This window comes from Canis lupus, chromosome X (assembly GCF_048164855.1).
Source record: "Canis lupus baileyi chromosome X, mCanLup2.hap1, whole genome shotgun sequence".
NCBI lineage: Eukaryota > Metazoa > Chordata > Mammalia > Carnivora > Canidae > Canis > Canis lupus.
Genome location: NC_132876.1, coordinates 105,449,383 through 105,470,393, shown reverse-complemented (window position 1 = coordinate 105,470,393; position 21,011 = coordinate 105,449,383). Strand labels below are relative to the sequence as shown.

Below are 21,011 nucleotides of genomic sequence, written 5' to 3'. Positions count from 1 at the left end.
CTTTTTGATACCTCGTGAAAAAAAGTAAAGTCCCCGAAGTCTTTAAATTTTAAAATACCGATTGGATGGAAATTTTTCCATTAAAGAAGTTAGTTTTCCTGTATGGGCTTAAAACAAAAGCAAACCTTCTTGGGCGCTTTTACAACACTTCGCTTCTATCCTATGTTAACTCTATGCTGTGCAGTTTAGAGCCACCATGGACCCGCCTCCCGGGCCCTAGAAACCTGTCTCTGAGAACAAGTTAGGGACTTGGCTCTTCCCATCCCTGGGCCTCTGACCATTTCATGAAACCTCCGCGCGAGGGCGCCCTCCCCGCCACCCGCCAGGTGACGCGCAGGGCCATGAGCGCTGCCAGCGTGGCCATTACAGGCGAGCCGCACCCCGAGCCGATCTCGCCTTATTAAATTATGGAAATCAGTAAAGATGGACAGCCCCTCCGTCTAGCCTCACCCCCCCGCCCCCCGCGAGAACGTTCCCAGGTTCCAGGAAACTTCCGGCCATCCCTACGGGAACCGGAAATGGCTTCTCCCTCGCCAGCGCGCTTGGCGGTTGCATCACCCGCCTAGCAAAGGGTCTTTTTTGGGGCTGCCCTTAGCGTTGCCTACACAAATATCCGCCAGGGCAGCAGCGTATGGATTCCGAAACTTTGCCTCCTGTTTTTTAGTGAGTCTTCAGGCAGGCACTGCGTAAACCCAAGCGGAGAGAAGTCCAAGCAGCGAGGCCCCTGCTGCACCGGCTCCCCTCTTTTCCCAGGCGTGGGCCCTAGTCGGCCTTCCCGCCCTCCGTTTCCCCGCCCCACACAAGGGGACCTGCTTTCGGTCAGGCAGCGACTGAGGCGACTTCCTTCCTCTCGGAGCAAGATGGCGGGGGGCGAGGCTGGAGTGACTCTGGGGCAGCCGCACCTTTCTCGCCAGGATCTCGCCACCTTGGTAAGGTTACGTTCTGCAGGGATGCGGAGTGAACTCAGAAATGGATGATCGAGCCTCCCGGGAGGCGTGGAGACGAGGCAGTGCCGGGATGTCGGGAGCATGTGTTAGGGAGATTCGGACTGGGGCGCCCTAAACCGTGCTGATGCCGCCGCTTGCACCTCGGCACGTCCGCGCGAGCTTTGCGTGGGGATATGAGGTTGTGGGACCTCAAACCCCTGACGGATTCGGCTGGAAAGGCCTAATGCTAAGTGTTACTAAGGCTTTTGCTTCTGAAGATCTGGGAAGGGAGTATCTACATCATCCTCAGTGCTAATACTGTCAAAGTGGGAGGTTGGGGGGTCTCGGGCTTTCTCATCTCCCATAGTGAGTGGAGGTGTAGTCTCCTGAACCGATGAAGGGCTTTTAGGGCTTCCTAGTCATCAGTACAAGAAAGCACTTTTGCAGGAAAAGTGCTTTAGGGAGTAGAGGAGAGCTGTTCACATGGTGGCAAGCTGTGGGTAGCAAATGTAAAGTCAAAGGAAAAGCTGTGATTTGTCTTATGTACAGCGATTTAAAATAAAAATGTTTCATTGTAGGATGTTACCAAGTTGACTCCACTTTCACACGAAGTTATCAGCAGACAAGCCACAATTAATATAGGTAAGATAAGAATAACTTGATGACCTGACTTGCTTGATCAGGACGAGGAATTTTAACTTCTCCCTTTGTGTGATTACCTGAATTTTGTGAGGTCACAGACATTCAGGAAATAGACATTGAGCCTGTGTGAGCAAAGGACCTGCCAGATTTTGTGGGAAGCACATATTGTTCATGCTTAGTTTATGTCTAGGTGAAAAGAAAAAATACAGACACATGAAAATTTTAGTAGCATAAGGCAAGGTGTAGTCCTATGTAGCAGAAGAGATGAAAATGTGGTACTTGCCATACAGGGTTATTGCAAAGGCATAATTTTCTAAAGTTTTATTTGGTATATAAGCTATTAATAAGTAGAAGGGTCCCCCCTGCCCACAATTGCCATCTAGAACTTTACAGAAGAAGATATGTTGACTGAGTGTAAATTTAGGGTATTTGACAACCTGTACAGACAGCACAATCAAATCTAGTTAATAGTAAAGCTCTGCCATCAGGTTATTAAAAAGCTATAAGATATATGCTATCCTTGATAGCATTACCATAATTAAACCTGGGTTGTTTTCCTGTTTTCATAGATTCTTTTTGATTGTATCAGGACTCATACCTACTTACTTTGCTCTGGTTATGCTGTAAAGTTCCTTAGTATACAGGATTCTTTCTTGTGAAGTGTTTATTTTAAATGAAGGCAGTCTTTTATGTGATTGGAAACATAAGATGAATAACTTACTATACTGACTGTAGTTTTTTTGTTTTTGTTTTTTTTTTTTAAGATTTTTAATTTATTTATTAGAGACAGGGAGAAGCAGGCTCCATGCAGGGAGCCTGACGTGGGACTCGATCCTGGGTCTCTAGGACTGAGTGTAGTTTTTGAATGAGATTGTCATTACATGGAAAGTTCCATTCAGTCCTGTACCAGAATAAGGTTTTAGTAGGAAAGAATATGAAGGAGGAAAAATTGAAGTCACTCTTTTACATTGATATTTATAGTAAGTTATAGCTTTGGATTTTGTACTCCAATGCTTTTTGAAATAGTATTTGGTGTAATTGAATGCACATGAATTAATTTCTTAAACTTTGTCTATAGGTACAATTGGTCATGTGGCTCATGGGAAATCCACAGTTGTAAAAGCTATTTCTGGAGTTCACACTGTCAGGTTCAAAAATGAACTAGAAAGAAATATTACAATCAAGCTTGGATATGCTAATGCTAAGGTGAGCTGTGTACTGTGGAACTAGAAATAACTTTGATTATTAAATGTGCAGATAACAAGTTCGAATATTTTCTTCGTTGGAATTTTTAGATTTATAAACTTGACGACCCAAGTTGTCCTCGGCCAGAATGTTACAGATCCTGTGGAAGTAGTACACCAGATGAATTTCCTACAGACATTCCAGGGACCAAAGGGAATTTTAAATTAGTCAGGTGATCTATTTCAAAAAACACGTTGTAATGAAACTAATTGCTGAATGTTTTTGTTGCCTATCTATTTTTTGAATGTGATTCATATCCTGGTTCTTTATCAGAGGATATAGCTTCTACCTAATGATGTTACTGGGGTTTGGGGATGGCCCACAAGGAAATTTTTTACATTGGGGCAATGCTGGGACTGGGTAGAGGTGAGTGAGGCCCTTGCCTTGGGCCCAGAATATAAGAGAAAAAATCCAAAACAACAACAACAACAACAAAAACCCAAAAACCTCAGTAAACAGTATTTCGAGGTGGTGCTTTTTGAAAATGATGCAAAGAATTGTCATAAAATATCGTTTGTTTAAAAAAAGACAAGCTCAAAATCACGGATCTTTTTCCTCTTGCTTCAGTATCACTATTTTGGGCTCAGTGTGACATTGTTAAGTTAATTTTGGTATTTTGCTTATCATGAAATTTTTGGCATTAATTTTGTTTTTAAGTTTAAATATTTATCTTGATTAGTGAGTTTTTTGTCACTCCCTTAAATTTTACCCCTAAAGCAAATATCTCACTTGGCTTCACCCTACTTCTGGTCCCCAGGTGGCACTGGGAAGAGGCTACTCATCTCTGCCTTTGTATTATGAAAGCAGATGCAAATAATATATGCTTGAGTGGGCATAGGCCAGATTTGGCCTAAGGGCTTTAGTTTGCTAACCCCTTTTTAGATCATAACAATGTGAGCATACATTCTTTAAAAATAGTGATTTTCAGTAAGTAGCAGTTTTGCTAAAATAGTACTGCCATCTCTACTTCAGATTGGCAGTTCCAGCTTTTCAAGGTGCTAGAGGAATTTTTTACAAATCATTTTTTCAGATGGCATTGCCCATTCTGTAAACACTGTTTTAGCTTTCAAATCGGTGACATTTCTAGTATATTTTCTATACTATATTCTATACCATATTCATTTTGATTGGATTTGGGGATTTCTATCTTTTGAAATGTGAATTGATCTTAGGACTAATCGTTATTTCTTAATTGCTAGACATGTTTCCTTTGTTGACTGTCCTGGCCATGATATTTTGATGGCTACTATGCTAAACGGTGCAGCAGTGATGGATGCAGCTCTTCTGTTGATAGGTAAATATATCAGAATTGGTTTTGACAAATCAATGTGGAGCAAATCCAAAATGTTATATTTAAAGGGGAACTAAGGCCATTAAGGGCCATATCCATTACCTAAGAGCGATACAAATGGGAGCTAACATGTCATCCATGATGACATCCCTGCCTATCAGGTATCATAAAATAACTAAGCATATTTATATATATATATTTAAAGATTTTATTTATTTATTAATGAGAGACACACAGAGAGAGAGACAGAGACACAGGCAGAGAGAGAAGCAGGCTCCATGCAGGGAGCCCGATATGGGACTTGATCCTGGGACTTCAGGATCATGCCCTGGGCCAAAGGCAGGCGCTGAGCCACCCAGGCATCCCAGTTAGTATATATTTTAAATTAAAGTCAGTAGTGCATTTTTCCCACCTAGATCACATGAGATGATTTATTATTCTAGTTTTAAATTTGTGTATGAATGTATGTATATTTTTTGTCCACTGCAATAGTTACGTATAGTGGTTTTATTTGGATGCAAATCTCATTTACAATAAGTGCTAAAGTGTAAAAAAAATAAAGTGCTAAAGTGTAGACCTCATTGGGATTTTCTTTTTTTTTTTCTCATTGGAATTTTCAAAGCTAGAGTTGTACTACATTCCTTATGTGATCTGTCAGATTTCATTGCTAATGGGACATAATTTTTATTTATTTTATTTTTTTATTAAAATTTTTAAAAGATTTTATTTATTTGAGAGAGAGAGATCGAGAGCAGGGAGGAGAAGGAGAAGCATGCTCCCCAATGAGCAGGGAGCCTGACGTGGGGCTGGGTCCCAGGACTCTGGTGTTATGACCTTAGCTGAAGGCAGATGCTAACCTATGGGACATAATTTTTGAAAGGATGCCAAGTAGATAGTGTAGGACACCTGAACATCACTGCCTGGGGAAGATGATTGTTGGAGGGCCCAAGAAAACATGCCAATTTCTTAATAATACACTGTTCTAGCCTTACTCTAGGTCCCCCCCCCCATCCTACCCCACCCACCATTACCATAGCCATCTTTATTTGGAAAAATCCAGATATAAAATGTATTCTCTCCGTCTTTCCAAGTTTTCCTTTTTACAAAAATAAAAAGACACATAAAAACCATCCCTGCTTGTCATTCCCATAGACCATGTTTTTCAGGCAGCCCTCTCCCCTCCCCCCCATATAGCTACATGCTTCATTCCAGAATGTCTCGCTTCCCCCACATGCTTCGGTGCTTTCCTACCAGGATAGAGTTCTGAATTCCAATACAAGTACACAATGAAGGAGTATAAAGAACACTTTACTTCTAGTGTTCTTATCTCGTTTTGTTAGGGAGTACCCTTTGGTAGTAGTTGAAATTCACAGACTGTAGTGTCTTCTCTTTTTTTTTTTTTAATTTTTATTTATTTACTTATGATAGTCACAGAGAGAGAGAGAGAGAGGCAGAGACACAGGCAGAGGGAGAAGCAGGCCCCATGCACCGGGAGCCTGATATGGGATTCGATCCCGGGTCTCCAGGATCGCGCCCTGGGCCAAAGGCAGGCGCCAAACCGCTGCGCCACCCAGGGATCCCTGTAGTGTCTTCTCTTAATTATTCTCTGCCTCTCAGGAGCTTAACTGGGCCATAACATCTCTAAGACTGGATACAGCCAGAGGGTATACCTTCTACCTGAGCAAAGGCTAGGGGCAGACCCTGGGGTGCCAAACTTGTTGATTCCAAGCTGCTTGCTTAGCACCAGGGATGAGAGCCAAATTATCTGAAGACTCCAGTGAATGCAGGCACAGAGTGTTAAACAAGGACAAAAGGTGGACACTTGGAAGTGATATGTAGGACTTTTGCTGGTATAGCTAGGACATGCAAAAGTTTCCTTTATTAGATACCAGGTAAGCTTTTTTTAAGTAGTAAAATATACATAAAATTTACCGTTACAACTATTTAAGGTGTACAACTCAGTGACATTAAGTACATTGACAGTGTTCTACAAGCATCACCATTTTCTGGTTCCAGAACATTTTCATTACCCCAAAAGGAAACCTCATGCCCATTAAGCAGTCACTCTACGCTGTGTCCTTCCCCCAGCTCCTGGCAACCACTAATCAGCTTTTTGTCCCTATGGATTTGCCTATTCTGGATATTTCCAGTTAATTCTCATGCATCTTTTTTATTTTTCATCATCTAGCTGGTAATGAGTCTTGTCCTCAACCTCAGACTTCTGAACACTTGGCTGCTATAGAAATCATGAAACTGAAGCATATTTTAATTTTACAAAATAAAATTGATTTGGTAAAAGAAAGTCAGGCTAAGGAACAGTATGAACAGATCCTTGCATTTGTACAAGGTAAGAAGCCATAATCTGTAATAAATCTATGAATCACTTTGAGAGGTATTTAATCCAGATACCAGATGTTAAATTAACTTTTACTAAAAGAGACTATCTGAAATAGAGAAGTTTATGGATCTTAAAACCTATTTCTCTACCTACCACTTCGTAACCAGTTTCACAGTTAGTGAGATCTGTGTTTGTGAATTTGATAAACTAAAGCGCATACATTTTTTCATCCAGATATATCTAGAATATTTTCTTTTATTGAAGTGTAGTTGATGTACTCTTGTGTTAGTTTCAAGTGTACAACGTACTGATTGGACAGTTCTGGTAATTCTGTGCATTATGCAGTGCTCCTGACAATAAGTGTAGTTACCGTCTGTAACAACAAAATTGTTAAAATATTATTGACTGTATTCACTATGCTGTACATTTCATCCCAGTGACTTTTTTTTTCAGTGACTTATTTTATAATTGAAAGTTTAAAGTATATTTTTGCTGACTGAAAGAACTGAAGTTATATTCTGGAAACTGTTAGTTTAGGGAAAAAGTCCTTAATGAACAGAAGCATCTTTTGAAAAAACTTAAGTCTTAGACTATTCTTACTGAGTACTTTGATCTTTGGAACTGACAATGATATATTAAATCTTCCTAGTGTTCATTTCTCTAACAGCATAGGGTTTTTCATTTTAGGGAAGACATGATGCATGCTATTGTTGACAATTCTCTCTAAGCCTTGTTGGAAGGGTTGACTCTAATGAACCTAGTTCTGTCACGATGAAAAGAATAAGTCATTTTGATTAAAAACTAATTATGTTTGGTCCATTTCTTTGACCAACCTGTTTAACATATAATTAATAGGAAGCAAATATTATATAAGCCAGTAGTCTTTGATTAGCAAAGAGTCTGTAATTTTACCCTGACATTTATTGGGGGGGTTAATTACATGTTATTAGAAATGTTTCAACTAGTAAAGTGCTTTTTCCCAGGAGTGTTAGTGTTTTATTCCTTTAGACAGTTACTATTTTAGTATATTAAATATATGTGTTAATATATTTTAACAACTTTTTTCCGAAAAGGGACTAGTATTCATTTTTATGAGTAAAAACAGAATGCTGCTACCTTTCTAAACAGAATTAGCACTTTGCATCTGTTGCTGACATTTGTGGATGTTTAGGCATCTGTTTTGGTTATCTTAACTGATGTAACAGAAAGATCATGTTTGTAAAACTAAAGAGTCTTAATCTTGCTGAATTTTGTATAGGCACAGTAGCAGAAGGAGCTCCTATTATTCCAATTTCTGCTCAGCTGAAATACAATATTGAAGTTGTCTGTGAGTACATAGTGAAGAAAATTCCAGTACCCCCAAGAGACTTTACTTCAGAACCCCGACTTATTGGTAAGTGATAGTATTTATCTTTAACTCTTAATTTGATCTTTTTACTTTGGTGGTTCCCTTTGAGGGTGTTTATTAATAACTTCCTCTTTCTGCAGAGATAATAAATTATAATCTTCGTAAAAAATTTTTTGATTCTGGGATTGTATTGATAATGCTAGATTGCATTACTGGAAGAGGGACAGAGTACTGAACACAGAAGCAACTTTTAATCTTTTTGTGATGTGTATATGTATGGTATATTACATGATTAAGATGGAGTCATACAGTATTTTCCATGGAATTAAAATGTTTTAGTCAGGAACAGGATATTAGAACTTTCATACAGGGCACCTGGGTGGCTCAGTGATTGTCTACCTTTGGCTCAGGTCCTGATCCCAGGCTCCTGGGATTGAGTCCCTCATCTGGCTCCCTGCAGAGAGCCTACTTCTTCCTCTACCTATGTCTCTGCCTCTCTCTGTGTCTCTCAATGAATGAATGAATCAATCAATCAGTCTTAAGAGCTTTCATACAAATGTTTTCACTGTACCATTAATGAAGATTTTCATGTCCCTTTCACTTTAAGTTCATAGTACCAATATTGATATAATTTGATCATCTGATGTGGTTGTGGTTCCTCTAGAGAGAGGTAGGAGCCTTTTTAAAACAGACATTTGAGCTTCTCTGGGCCTGTACCTGGTGCCCCCCTTTATATTGTGGGAAGTGTTCTCTTGGATGATTGTGATGTGTATCCTTGCTAAGGGTCACTGCTCTCAGGAACTAAGTTCAGTTCATGTAGTTCTAAAGGTGTTTTATGGTTTTATTTATTTTTTTTTTTTCATGAGAGACAGACACAGGCAGAGGGAGAAGCAGGCTCCCTTTGGGGAGCCTGATGTGGCACTCGTTCCCAGGACCCAAGGATCATGCCCTGAGCTGAAGACAGATAGATGCTCAACCACTGAGCCACCCAGGTGTCCTTGTTTTATAGTTTTAAAACTAAATTTTAATTCAAGAAGTTATACAGAGGTAGATAAAGAAAAGTCCCATCTCCCTACCTTTCACTTCTGGCCCCTTAGCCCTGAAGTAGCCAAAGTTAACAGGTGGTGTGTATTATTCCCATGCCTTCCTCTTTATTCACATCATTATGTATAAACATGTACATGTTTCCTGTTTTAGTTTTACTTTGTAGAAATGGGATCATGAGGATCCCTGGGTGGCTCAGCAGTTTAGCGCCTGCCTTCAGCCCAGGGCGTGATCCTGGAGTCCCGGGATCGAGTCCCACATTGGGCTCCCTGCATGGAGCCTGCTTCTCCCTCTGCCTGTGTCTCTGCCTCTCTCTCTCTCTGTGTCTCTCATGAATAAATAAATAAAATATTAAAGAAAGAAAGAAAAAGAGAGAGAGAGAGAGAGAGAGAGAAAGAAAGAAAGAAAAAGAAAGAAAGAAAGAAAGAAAGAAAGAAAGAAAGAAAGAAAGAAAGAAAGAAAGAAAGGATCGTACTCTGTGTGTTACTTTAATATCTAGGTTGTTTTTGTTTTTTTAAAAAAAATAGTGTTTGTGGGTTATCCTTTCAGGTCATTATATTATAAGTCAAACATTCTTTTTTTGGAGTGCCTGGGTAGCATAGTCGGTTAGGCATCCAACTTTTGGTTTCAGCTCAGGTCATGATCTCAGGGTCATGGGATCAGGCCCCACATCGGGCTCCAAGCTCAGTGCAGTCTGCCTAAATTTCTCCCTCTCCCTCTGCCCCTACCCCCAGTGTGTGCGCATGTACTCTCTCAAATCTTTTAAAAAAACAACATTCTTTTTAAATATCCGCATGAAATTCCATAGTATGGATGTACCATAATATGCTCCCATCAATTAACTTTTATTTCCACTATTTTTTTTTTAAGATTTTATTTATTTATTCATGAAAGACACAGAGATAGAGAGAGGCAGAGACACAGGCAGAGGGAGAAGCAGGCTCCATGCAGGGAGCCCCATGTAGGACTTGATCCTGACTCTCCAAGATCACGCCCTGGGCTGAGGGCGGTGCTAAACCGCTGAGCCACCGGGGGCTGTCCTCCACTATTTTCATCATAAGTAAGAGTGTGATAAATATAGGAGTAATAATAATAGATTTTGTCACAAAGTCACCCCTGTGTGTATAAATATTACGTGACTATTATTATCCTAGAGAAGTTAACTTAGAAAAAAGAATTTCTTTTCAAGTTAAAATGAGCAGAATTGGCTTTAATTTGTTTTTCTTTTAGTTATTAGGTCCTTTGATGTCAACAAACCTGGCTGTGAAGTTGATGACCTTAAGGGTGGTGTAGCTGGTGGTAGTATTCTAAAAGGAGTATTAAAGGTGAACTGGATTTTGATTATTGTGTTATTTTGTTTGTTTTTCCCTTGTCTTAATCATGAAGTGAATAGTATGGATACTCCAAATTAAAAAGTAAACTTACGTGTGTGTGTGTGTGAGGATGGAGCACACTTTATATGGAGATAGGCTTTTGTGGTAGGTAGTTAGCAACAGTTGGTTGGATGGTTCTCATTTTGAAGCTCTCTTCCACCATCTTTTCTTTTTTTAACAGTCTTCAACGTAAGAGAAATAATTGCCTTTTCAGTTTTGAGGTCACCCTGTTAGGACTTTTGATATGTTAGTGTTAATGGTATCATCCCACAGTGATTCTAATTACTAACTCATGTGTTTACAGGTGGGCCAGGAGATAGAAGTCAGACCTGGTATTGTCTCCAAAGATAGTGAAGGAAAACTCATGTGTAAACCGATCTTTTCCAAAATTGTGTCACTTTTTGCAGAGCATAATGATCTTCAATATGCTGCTCCAGGAGGTCTTATTGGTAAGGATTTTTCTCTCATCCCTACATTTTTTTTTTTTTTCATCCCTACATTTTTAACATGGCGGTATTTTTCATGGGAAAAGGATTACCCAAAAAGATATATTGTAGATTTTTAAATGGGTATTTTAAATAATTGACTGGGGTGGGGGAACATTCATGTGGTTAAGCTGTTGATTTTAGTTCATAAGATGGTTTCATATGTTTGTAAAAATTATTTCTAAGCATAAAGAAGAGCACATTTTGGTTTAGTATGTGAAGTGACTCCTTTTAGCAATAATAAAATAAGTTTTATGATCCAGCATTTAAAATGATTAAGTATACTTTTTTGTCTACACAATTTTGGTGATAGAGAGTGGTTGTTTTTTTGTGTGTTTTGCAAATGGAAAGTTATCCACAAATGTCAGTTGAATCCTGTCAGATCATGTTTACTCTGAGGTAGAATTAAAAAATGCCTTCAATTGTGAAGTAATTACTGAGATGATTTATGGGTTTTCTAGTCTTTTTACATTTTACAACTTACAACCCATGCCCAGAAAAAGACAAGATTCAGTGAGAATTTGACATGTTGTACCTTTGGATTACAGTAGAAATTATTGGGTAAAGGAGGAGTTTGTTTTTTGGTTCTCTGGTTTTGGGTTATATAATTCACTTTTCTATCCCGTAATTAAGAGTTTACTGTATATAATTTAATGATGATGCTCACGTAGCCACTGCTGAGCTTGAACAATTACCAATACTTTACCAGTCTTCATCTTTATATCTTCTTTCCTCCTCATTCACAGCTAAAATATCTTGAAGTGGATCCCAGGAATCATATGTAAAGTCCTGAAGTTAATATTTTAATTAGCCTTCCAGGGGATAAATGGCAGGCAAATATTCTACAAATTGCTCGTTATGAATTTTGTATTTTTTCAACCTTTAATAAGTATATTCATACTTATTTTTGAGTTAGGCAATCATCTCTGTCCTTTGTTTATAGAATTTATTTTTTATTTTATCTTTTTAAAGATTTTATTTATTCATGAGATAAACAGAGAGAGAGATAGAGGCAGAGACACAGGCAGAGGGAGAAGCAGGCTCCATGCAGGAAGCCCGACATGGGACTCGATCCCGGGTCTCCAGGATCACACCCTGGGCTGAAGGCAGCGCTAAACCGCTGAGCCACCTGGGCTGCCTTGTTCATAGAATTTAAATCAAGAGATTGTTCTCAAATGCCCAACTAATCTATGAGTTTATGATTCTGTTTCTTCAGGTAAGACAGGTATTTTGTTATGCCCTATGTAATTCTTATATGAGTATGGTAATATAAATGTGTGTAGAAAAGTATAGGTAAAGTATAGGTGTATGCTGTACTTGTTTGACTAAGTTTTGTGTAAACAGCTTTATAGAAAATAAAAAGTTGGGCTTTTTTATCTTGTTTTATATCAGGAGTGGGAACAAAAATTGACCCTACTTTGTGCCGGGCTGACAGAATGGTGGGACAGGTACTTGGTGCAGTTGGAGCTTTACCAGAGATCTTCACAGAATTGGAAATCTCCTATTTCTTACTCAGACGGCTTCTAGGTGTACGTACTGAAGGAGACAAGAAAGCAGCAAAGGTAAGTGCTTTCTGTTAAGTCCTATTTCCGAAAAGTGGCAGCGATGTTAAGACCAGTTTTGAGGTTCATTCTTTTATAGCTAACATGAGATTAAGAAAAGGTGAGTAAATTTGACTTTCAGGAAGTTAAGTCTCATATTAGGTTAGCAGAGATGGAAAATTGCCAATAATCTGTAGTTGGCAAGGATGTAGGAAAATAAGCAGTCATTTTTAGAAAGCATTTTCTTGATTATGACGTTTATTTGTCCTCGATTTTTTTTCCTAGGTGCAAAAGCTGTCTAAGAATGAAGTGCTCATGGTGAACATAGGATCCCTGTCAACAGGAGGAAGAGTTAGCGCAGTCAAGGCTGATTTGGGCAAAATCGTTTTGACTAATCCTGTGTGCACAGAAGTAGGAGAAAAAATTGCCCTTAGCCGAAGAGTTGAGAAACATTGGCGGTAAGTTTACTAGCCCTTGTCACTATCTAATAAAAAAGACACAGTCGATTCCCCTAAGATCTTGGACACACACAGTTTACCTTGAGCACAACACTTAGTGACACTTTAGCTCAACTATTTCTTTGGATAACTTTGAATCTGTATTTCTAGCCCTGATTTGTGATACACACAACATATGAAAAGACCAGTGAGTTTATTAGATTCATTATTTCTCTTTTGGCTTTTTAAAACTATATTTGGAAATAATTTCAGACTTAATAAAAAAATTGCAAGAATTGCACACACCCCTCCCTATTCTCTTTTCCTAGATAGACCATTTACTTTTACGTGTGTGTGTATATACTCTTTTATATGTATAAACTTCTTTCTCGATAAATTACTGAAAACTACAGTTGATATTCTAGTTATACAGCTTGTCCCAATAATGTCCTCTAGTCCCTCTGGTCTAGGCTCCCACACTGCATTTAGCTGTCATGTCTCTTTTATCTCTAATTGGGTACTTCCTCAGCTTTTCTTTGTCTTACTTGATGTTGACTATTTTGAAGAATACATTTTTACTCTTCCTTAATTTGAGTTTATCTGATACTTCCTAAGATTAGATTCAGATTATGTATTCTTGGCCGGAATACTTACAGAGGTGGTGATGTCTCCTCAGGAAATCACAGCCAGAAGCACATGAGATCTGATTGATCCTCCTTGCTGAGGTTAATTTTGATTATGCAGTCAGCATTGGCCAGTTTTTCTACCTCATCCTCTTTTTACCTGTGCACCTAGTAAGCATTTTGTAGGAAGACTCCCTGAGACCGTGTGAATAACCTACTCCTCATCACATCTCACTCCCTGGATTTAGCCCTCCACTGATGATTCGTGTCTGAATTGAACTTGATTTTAGGATTACAAAATGGTGACACCCTTCCTCCAACCTACCACTTCTCATTTATTGTTCTTTCTTTCCTATTATTTACTTAACTAGTTATACTCAGAGTTCTGTTTTATTCAGTAGTTAAGATTTCGTTAATGTCCTTGTTTATTTTGATTGTTCAAGATTTGTCTAGTAGAAGCTCTTCAAGCTGGCTCCTGTGTCCTTTTTTTTTTTAAGATTTTATTTATTTATTCATGAGAGACACAGAAAGAGAGAGGCAGAGACACAGGCAGAGGGAGAAGCAGACTCCATGCAGGGAGCCCGATGTGGGACTTGATCCTGGGTCTCCAGGATCATGCCTTGGGCTGAAGGCGGCACTAAACCGCTGAGCCACCAGAGCTGCCTTTTGATTTTTTTTTTTTTTTAATTTATTTATGATAGTCACAGAGAGAGAGAGAGGCAGAGACCTAGGCAGAGGGAGAAGCAGGCTCCATGCACCGGGAGCCCGACGTGGGATTTGATCCCGGGTCTCCAGGATCGCGCCCTGGGCCAAAGGCAGGCACTAAACCACTGCGCCACCCAGGGATCCCCAGAGCTGCCTTTTGATATGAACAATTCCTTAGTTTCTGGCCCAAGAGATTCTAAACCCATCTTGTACCTCCCCTGCTCCAGTTTTAAAATTGGCCATTTCTCCAAGGAAGCCTGGTTTCCTTTAGTAGGAAATAATTAGAAATGAAGATTTGGGTGCTAGGTCTGCTCTTATTCCTAGGGTGCTCTTCCTATTCCTTAGGGTCCTTTGAATGGATAAGCTAGGAAATACATATCTTTGATTTCTGACTCTGCTTTTAGTTACCTGGTTAGTTGCTGAATCTACCCTTTGCTTTCTATTCTGTGTGGTCTTATTCCCCTTACTGCCATTGTTTCACACGTAAAAGTTAACTGCAAAAGATTCCTAATTTCCTCTTCCTTTAGGAGTTAGTTAAGAGCTCAGTCAAAATTTATCTCCCTAAAACATTTTTATGATGCTGTCTTCAATAATTTCCAGTAGGTTCTCACTACTTTATGATACTCCGGACCTTTCTGGAAGCATTTTGTTTGTTCCTGCTTTGTCTCATACAAACTCTCTCAATTACACTGTTCTGAGACCTCATTATTGTCATAATTATTCAAATCACTTTTGGTTCACTGTTCTTTTCTCACTACTTACTTCCCTTATTAAGGCTTCTTGATACTGTGCCCCATGAAGGTGTCTCATCATCTGTTCAGAAGATTCATCTCAATTATTACTCTATAATTTAGAGGGAGTTAAACTTCTGGTTGAATTTTAAGTAAATAATCCTGCTTTGTAGTGATTTTTGTCATTTGATTTTACTCTTTGGTGTGATTATACCATTTGCTATTATAGACACACTGATTTCCCGGGTATTTTAAAATAGTCTTAAATAATAAATTTTCAGAAACTCTTAACAGGGAATGTATTATTTGTACTTGGTTAGAATGATTTCCTATATCAGAACAGATTTTAAAATAAAAGGATTTTTTTGTGTCTCTCAGTAATACTATAAGAGGATTCTATCCACATGAAACTTTAGATTTTGCTTAAAAATTGGCAAGTCTTCACCAGAAAACTGTTAGAACTAATAATAAGTGGATGCAGGAAAGTTGCAGGACACAATATTAATATATACAAATTTGTTGTACTTTTATATACTAATAAAGCAGCAGAAAGAGAGATTAGGAAAACAATTTTATTCACAGTTGCTACGAAAAGAATAAAATACCAAAAAAAAAGAATAAAATATCTAGGAATAAATTTAACCAAGGAGATGAAAGACCTATACTCTGAAAACTGTAAGACTTTAGTGAAAGAAATTAAAGACAACACAAGCAAATAGATATACTATGCTTAAGGATTAGAAGAATTACTCATGTTGAAATGTTGCTACTGTCCAAAGCAGTCTATAAATTCAGTGCAGTTCCTATCAAAATAGCATAGCATTTTTCATAAAATTAGAATAAATCCTAAAATCTGTATGGAAAAGATCCCAAATAGCCAAAACAGTCTTGAGAAAGAAATATAAAGCTGTAGATACCATAGTCTCAGATTTCAAGCTATATTACAGAGCTGTAGTAATCAAAACAGTATGAAAACTGGCACAAAAATAGACACATAGATCAATGGAATAAGATGGGCAAGATATAAACCCATGCTTATATGGTCAATTAATCTATGACAATATATAGTGGGAAAAGGAGAGTCTCTTCAATGAATGATGCTGGGGAAACTAACTGGACAGCTACATGTGAAAGAATGAAACTGACGGCTTTTTTTTTTTTTAAGATTTTATTTATTTATTTATTTGAAATAGAAAGCATATGCATGAGTGGGGGGAAGGAGCAGACTCCTTACCAAGCAGGTAGCCCTAAATGGGGCTCAGTCCTCAGGACCCTGAGATCATGACGTAAGCTGAAGGCAGACACTAAACCCAGGTGCCCCGAAACTGGACCGCTTTTTTACACCATACACAAAAATAAATTCAAGGCCTAAATGTGAGACTGAAACATAAAACTCTTAAAAGAAAACATAGGCAGTAATTTTTGACATCAGCTTTAGCAGTATATTTATGGATAGATCTCATCAAGCAAGGGAAACAAAAGCAAAAATAAACTATTGGGACTACACCAAAATACAGAGTTTTTGCACAGCAAAAAATGAAAAGACAACCTACTAAATGGGAAAAGGTATTTGCAAACAATATGTTCAACAAGGGCTTAATAGCCAAAATATATAAAGAACTTGCATGACACCAAACAAGCGAAACAATTCCATTTTAAAAAGGGCAGTGCCCCTTAATAGTCCTTTTTCCAAAGACATACAGATAGTCAACAACCACATGAAAAAATACTCAACATCAATAATTTTTGGGGAGAACTGCAAATCAAAACCACAATGAATTTTCACCTTACACCACACCGGATGGTTAGTGTCAAAAAGACAAGAAAAAGGGGCACCTGGGTGGCTCAATCGATTGGATATCTGACTTGATTTCAGCTCTGATTATGATCTCAGTGTCGTGAGATCAAGCCCCGTATTGGGGTCCACTTATTCTTAGTGGGGAGTCTTCTTGAGTTTCTCTCTCTCTGCTCTTCCCCCTTGTGCACGTGCACACTCTGTCTCTCAAGTAAATAAATCTTAAAAAAAAAAAAGGCAAGAAATAACAAATGTTGGTAAGGATGTGGAGTAAATGGAGCTCTCATGCAGTGTTTATGGGAATATAAATTGGTGCAACTACTGTGGAAAACAGTATGGAAGTTCCTCAAAAATTTCAAAATAATCATGTGATCCAGTAATTCTACTACTGGGTATTTACCCCTAAAAAACAGAAACACTAATTTGAAAAGATATATATATATGTGTGTGTATATATATATATATATATATATTTATTTCTTATAGCATTACTTACAATAGCCATGTGTCTATCCATAGATGATTGGATGAGGTAGATATGGTATATATACACAATGAAATATTAGCCATAAAAAAATAGAATAAAATCTTGCTATTTGTGACAACATGGATGGTTGTAGAGGGTATTATGCTAAGTGAAATAAATCAGAGAAAGACAGATACTATATGATTTCACTCAAAGGTGGAATCTAAACAAACAGGCCTGTAAATACCAAGAACAAACTGGTGGTTTCTGGTGAGCGGAACAAAGTGGGTAGGGTAGTGCAATAGGTGAAAGGGATTAACACTTCCAGTTATAAAACAAGTCCTGGAGATGGAAAGTACAGTTTAGAGAGCATAGTCAATAATATTATAATGTATGGTGCCAGATGGTGAGTACCCTTAATGGTAAACATTGAATAATATATAGAATTGGCAAATTACTATGTTGTACACCTGAAACCAATATAATACTATATGTCAATTATACTTCAATAATAACAAATTGAAATAAAAAAACAGGTTTTTAAAAATTAGCAAGTATGTTAAAATTGTTAAATGAGAGCATCTGAATGATTTTTACATTCTTTTTTTTTTTTTTTAAGATTTCATTTATTTATTCATGAGAGAGACAGGGAGAGGCAGGGACACAGGCAGAGGGAGAAGCAGGCTCCATGCAGGGAGCCTGACATGGGACTCGATCCTGGGTTCCCAGGATCACGTCCCAGGCCGAAGGCGGTGCTAAACCGCTGAGCCACCTGGGCTGCCCTGATTTTTACGTTCTTTAGAATTGTGGTTTTACCCCATGTTTAGATGGGTTTTGTTCTCGAAGCTATTGTTGGGGTAGCAATTCAGCCTAGTCATTGATTAGAGCAAACATTGTAAGAGGGAGCGGAAGTCCCTCTGCTATTTAAGAGTAATCTAATAGAGTGTACGTTCTTCTAGTTCTCCCCTTAATTTTCATTACCAGCTAAGGTCATGCTGAATCCTTTGTGATCTGTTGAGTGCTGTGAATGGCCAAAAAATAAATAAATAAATAAGCATTTTTCAAGAGAAGAGGATAGGAAATGAGATTTTTTAGAAAATCAGACTGTGATAGATTATGTATCAGCATGATTCCTTAGGTGGACTGGAAGGCTCTGGTGGTTCTGGAGGGGTGAGTATACTTCAGTAGAGTGAAGACAAACATATTTGTAGTAGCAACTTTTTGTTTGCTTTTTCGGTCATTCATTCTGTCTGGAGCCCATCTTTGTGGCCCTGAGGACCTAGGAAGAAAAGTATCAGCTTTCTTAATGGAACAGCAGTTTTGGGGAACATTCAAATTTAGCAGATAGGCAAGTAAAACCAGTTATGTCATATGATTGTGTGGTAATGATAATGAAATGGGTGTAAAATTCATGGTTTTTTAAATTTTCTTTTTTACAGTTTAATTGGTTGGGGTCAAATAAGAAGAGGAGTGACAATCAAGCCAACAGTAGATGATGACTGAAGAATTCCAGGGAAATCACACATTTGGATGGAGTTGGAATTTCTCATTACAACCTAGGGGTATATTTTCAAAGCAATACTGGGAAATTAATTTCACAGCTCATTACCTTAGTGGTAGCTGTAAGGTTATTCTCATTTTTTGGTGATGAAAATTTAACCTCTAGTGCTAAAATAGGGTCTACAATAAATGTAAAAATTGGCATAATGTTAGATTCAATCTACATTTTAGCAGAAATTAATCATTCCCAAATAATGTCTAATTTATACATCAGTACAGGTTTGAAATGAAACTATTTGCTAGAACCAGCCTGTTCTGTAGCACACGTATCAAACCTATTTCAAATAAAGATTTTCTTCTTACTTTGCATGATTTATCTTTGATTGATTCCAGACTTGAAGGACTATTGTACCAGTAAAGATTTGAAGACACAAGTTCTTAAAAACCAGCTTTGGTTTCTCCCATATTTTATGTTGCTTTATTTTTGAAATTATGAGTGAAAAGGAAATTAATAAAAATTATCCTTTAGAGCATAGGAGCTCATTCCCATGGACACACCTTTTTGTTCTCTCCCTCTTTTCCTGAACTGGAACACAGGAAACCAGAGCCAGAGGTTTTTCACCTTCTTCCTGTGGTGTCCTGCCAGTTGTTTCTGCATTGGTTTATACCTGAAATCTGATAACCTCCCCATATTGGAAAACACTGTTAGACCTGATGATTCTAGATAAGTAACGTAGATCTTTCTAGGCCTTACTTTATGCTTTTTCTTAACTGCCTAATTGATAACGGTTATAATGTAGATTCTAATTTTAGTAACTTTTGGACCTTTCAAGAGGTCAATGATGTTAGAAAGCAAAGCGCGAGCCTTTTCATTTTTAACTTCGTTTCCATTTTCTTACACTTTTCCTGTACTATGCTTTATTTTTATTTATTTATTTGTAAGATTTTCTTCAAACAGTAGCTCCCGACTCTGGCTAACATTAGATTTGCTGGAGAACCTGAAAAGAAAGAAAGAAAAAGATAGCCTGCAGAGATTCTGATGTAATTGACTAGGGATGGAGCCCTGGCATTGATGTTTTTCAAAACTTCCCAGTGTTAAGAAATAATTTTAGAGAGTTGAGAAGTAGGTGTATCAAACAATACAGAATTGGCTTAGTTTTGGTAGTCCAGTAATGGTCTCTAGTTGCTTTTCTTAAGTTTGCATTAAACTTGATGCCACAGTCTAATAAGCCTTTTCAGGCATTGAAGCTGCCTTGTAGAAATTGATAAGGTGTAGCTATGAGTTGTTACTTAAATTTATAAGTTCTGCAGAAGCATATAATGCTGCATAGTTGATCAACTTTGAAGGGTTGTATTGTAGCATGAAGGACACATTTAATAAAGCAAAGTCCTAATCCAGACATTAATTTTATATTTAACATGTCCGAATTTGTTTTTTAAGCCTCTGCCACCAGAAATTCTGGGATAACAAGACCCAAAGCTTTGGCAGTTGACTAAATTTATCTTAAGTAAATCTCGTGTCACAATAGAAAGAAGTTTGGTCTGTTTCCAACATCTACATGAATTTCAACAAATTTACAAAGCACTATGCGTAATGTAAATAGATATACATAAATGTGAAAACAGTGGGCCTAATTTTCTTAAAACTTGGAGTGCATTGGTTCTTAGCAAAAGCTGTACGTGGTTGAGAATCTATCTGCCTGTAATGCACTGTTACTGATGATAATACATTGTGTGTGTAAATCCTCTTGGCTTACCTGTCAAGGTATTTTTGGAGTCTGACCAGTTCTCATTCCCTCCACTGTTAACGTAGTTGAAGCTACCATTGGCTATCACCTAGAATAGCACTGCATAACTCCTCCATGCTTCCATACTTGCCCCACTGCGGTCTGTTCTCAACATAGCCAGTGCTACTCTTTCTGTAAGAGAAAGCTGTGTGTACAGCTTAATGATAAGTTGTCAAGGGATCCCTGGGTGGCGCAGCGGTTTGGCGCCTGCCTTTGGCCCAGGGCGCGATCCTGGAGACCCGGGATCGAATCCCATATCAGGCTCCCGGTGCATGGAGCCTGCTTCTCCCTCTGCCTGTGTCTCTGCCTCTCTCTCTCTCTCTGTGACTATCATAAATAAATAAAAATTAAAAAAAAAAAAAAAAAAAAAAAAAAAGAGTGTTGGTGCTAAAAAAAAAAAAAAAAATGATAAGTTGTCAAGTCTCAGAAATGGGGAGCATGAGGGCAATCTAGCTGTGACATGCAAAGGATTTTCAGGCTGCCTTAAGTTCTATTTCACTGAATGTAACCTCCAAAGATGGTGTGTGTGTGTTTGCATTTTGCAGAGGAAAAAGAATTTTATTATTTTTTAAAGATTTTATTTATTTATTTATGAGAGACACAAAGGCAGAGGCAGAGAGAGAAGCAGGCTCCTCATAGGGAGCCTGATGCAGGACTCAATTCTGGAACTCTGGGATCACACCCTGAGCTAAAGGCAGACGCTCAGCCACTCAGGCATCCCAAAGAATTTTCTT

At 38.1% G+C, this 21,011-nt stretch overlaps 1 protein-coding gene across 1 annotated transcript; it reads left to right on the top strand.

Moving 5' to 3' along the window:
* The first annotated feature begins 602 nt into the window (after positions 1–602).
* EIF2S3 (eukaryotic translation initiation factor 2 subunit gamma) lies at positions 603–18,852 on the top strand. The gene is made up of 12 exons (XM_072816000.1): positions 603–929; positions 1,505–1,568; positions 2,647–2,774; positions 2,864–2,985; positions 4,013–4,107; positions 6,293–6,451; positions 7,701–7,835; positions 10,065–10,159; positions 10,512–10,656; positions 12,085–12,254; positions 12,519–12,691; positions 18,430–18,852. The coding sequence occupies exons 1-12, from the start codon at positions 861–863 to the stop codon at positions 18,491–18,493; spliced, it is 1,419 nt and encodes a 472-aa protein (XP_072672101.1). The 5' UTR covers positions 603–860; the 3' UTR covers positions 18,494–18,852.
* The last annotated feature ends 2,159 nt before the right edge of the window (positions 18,853–21,011 follow it).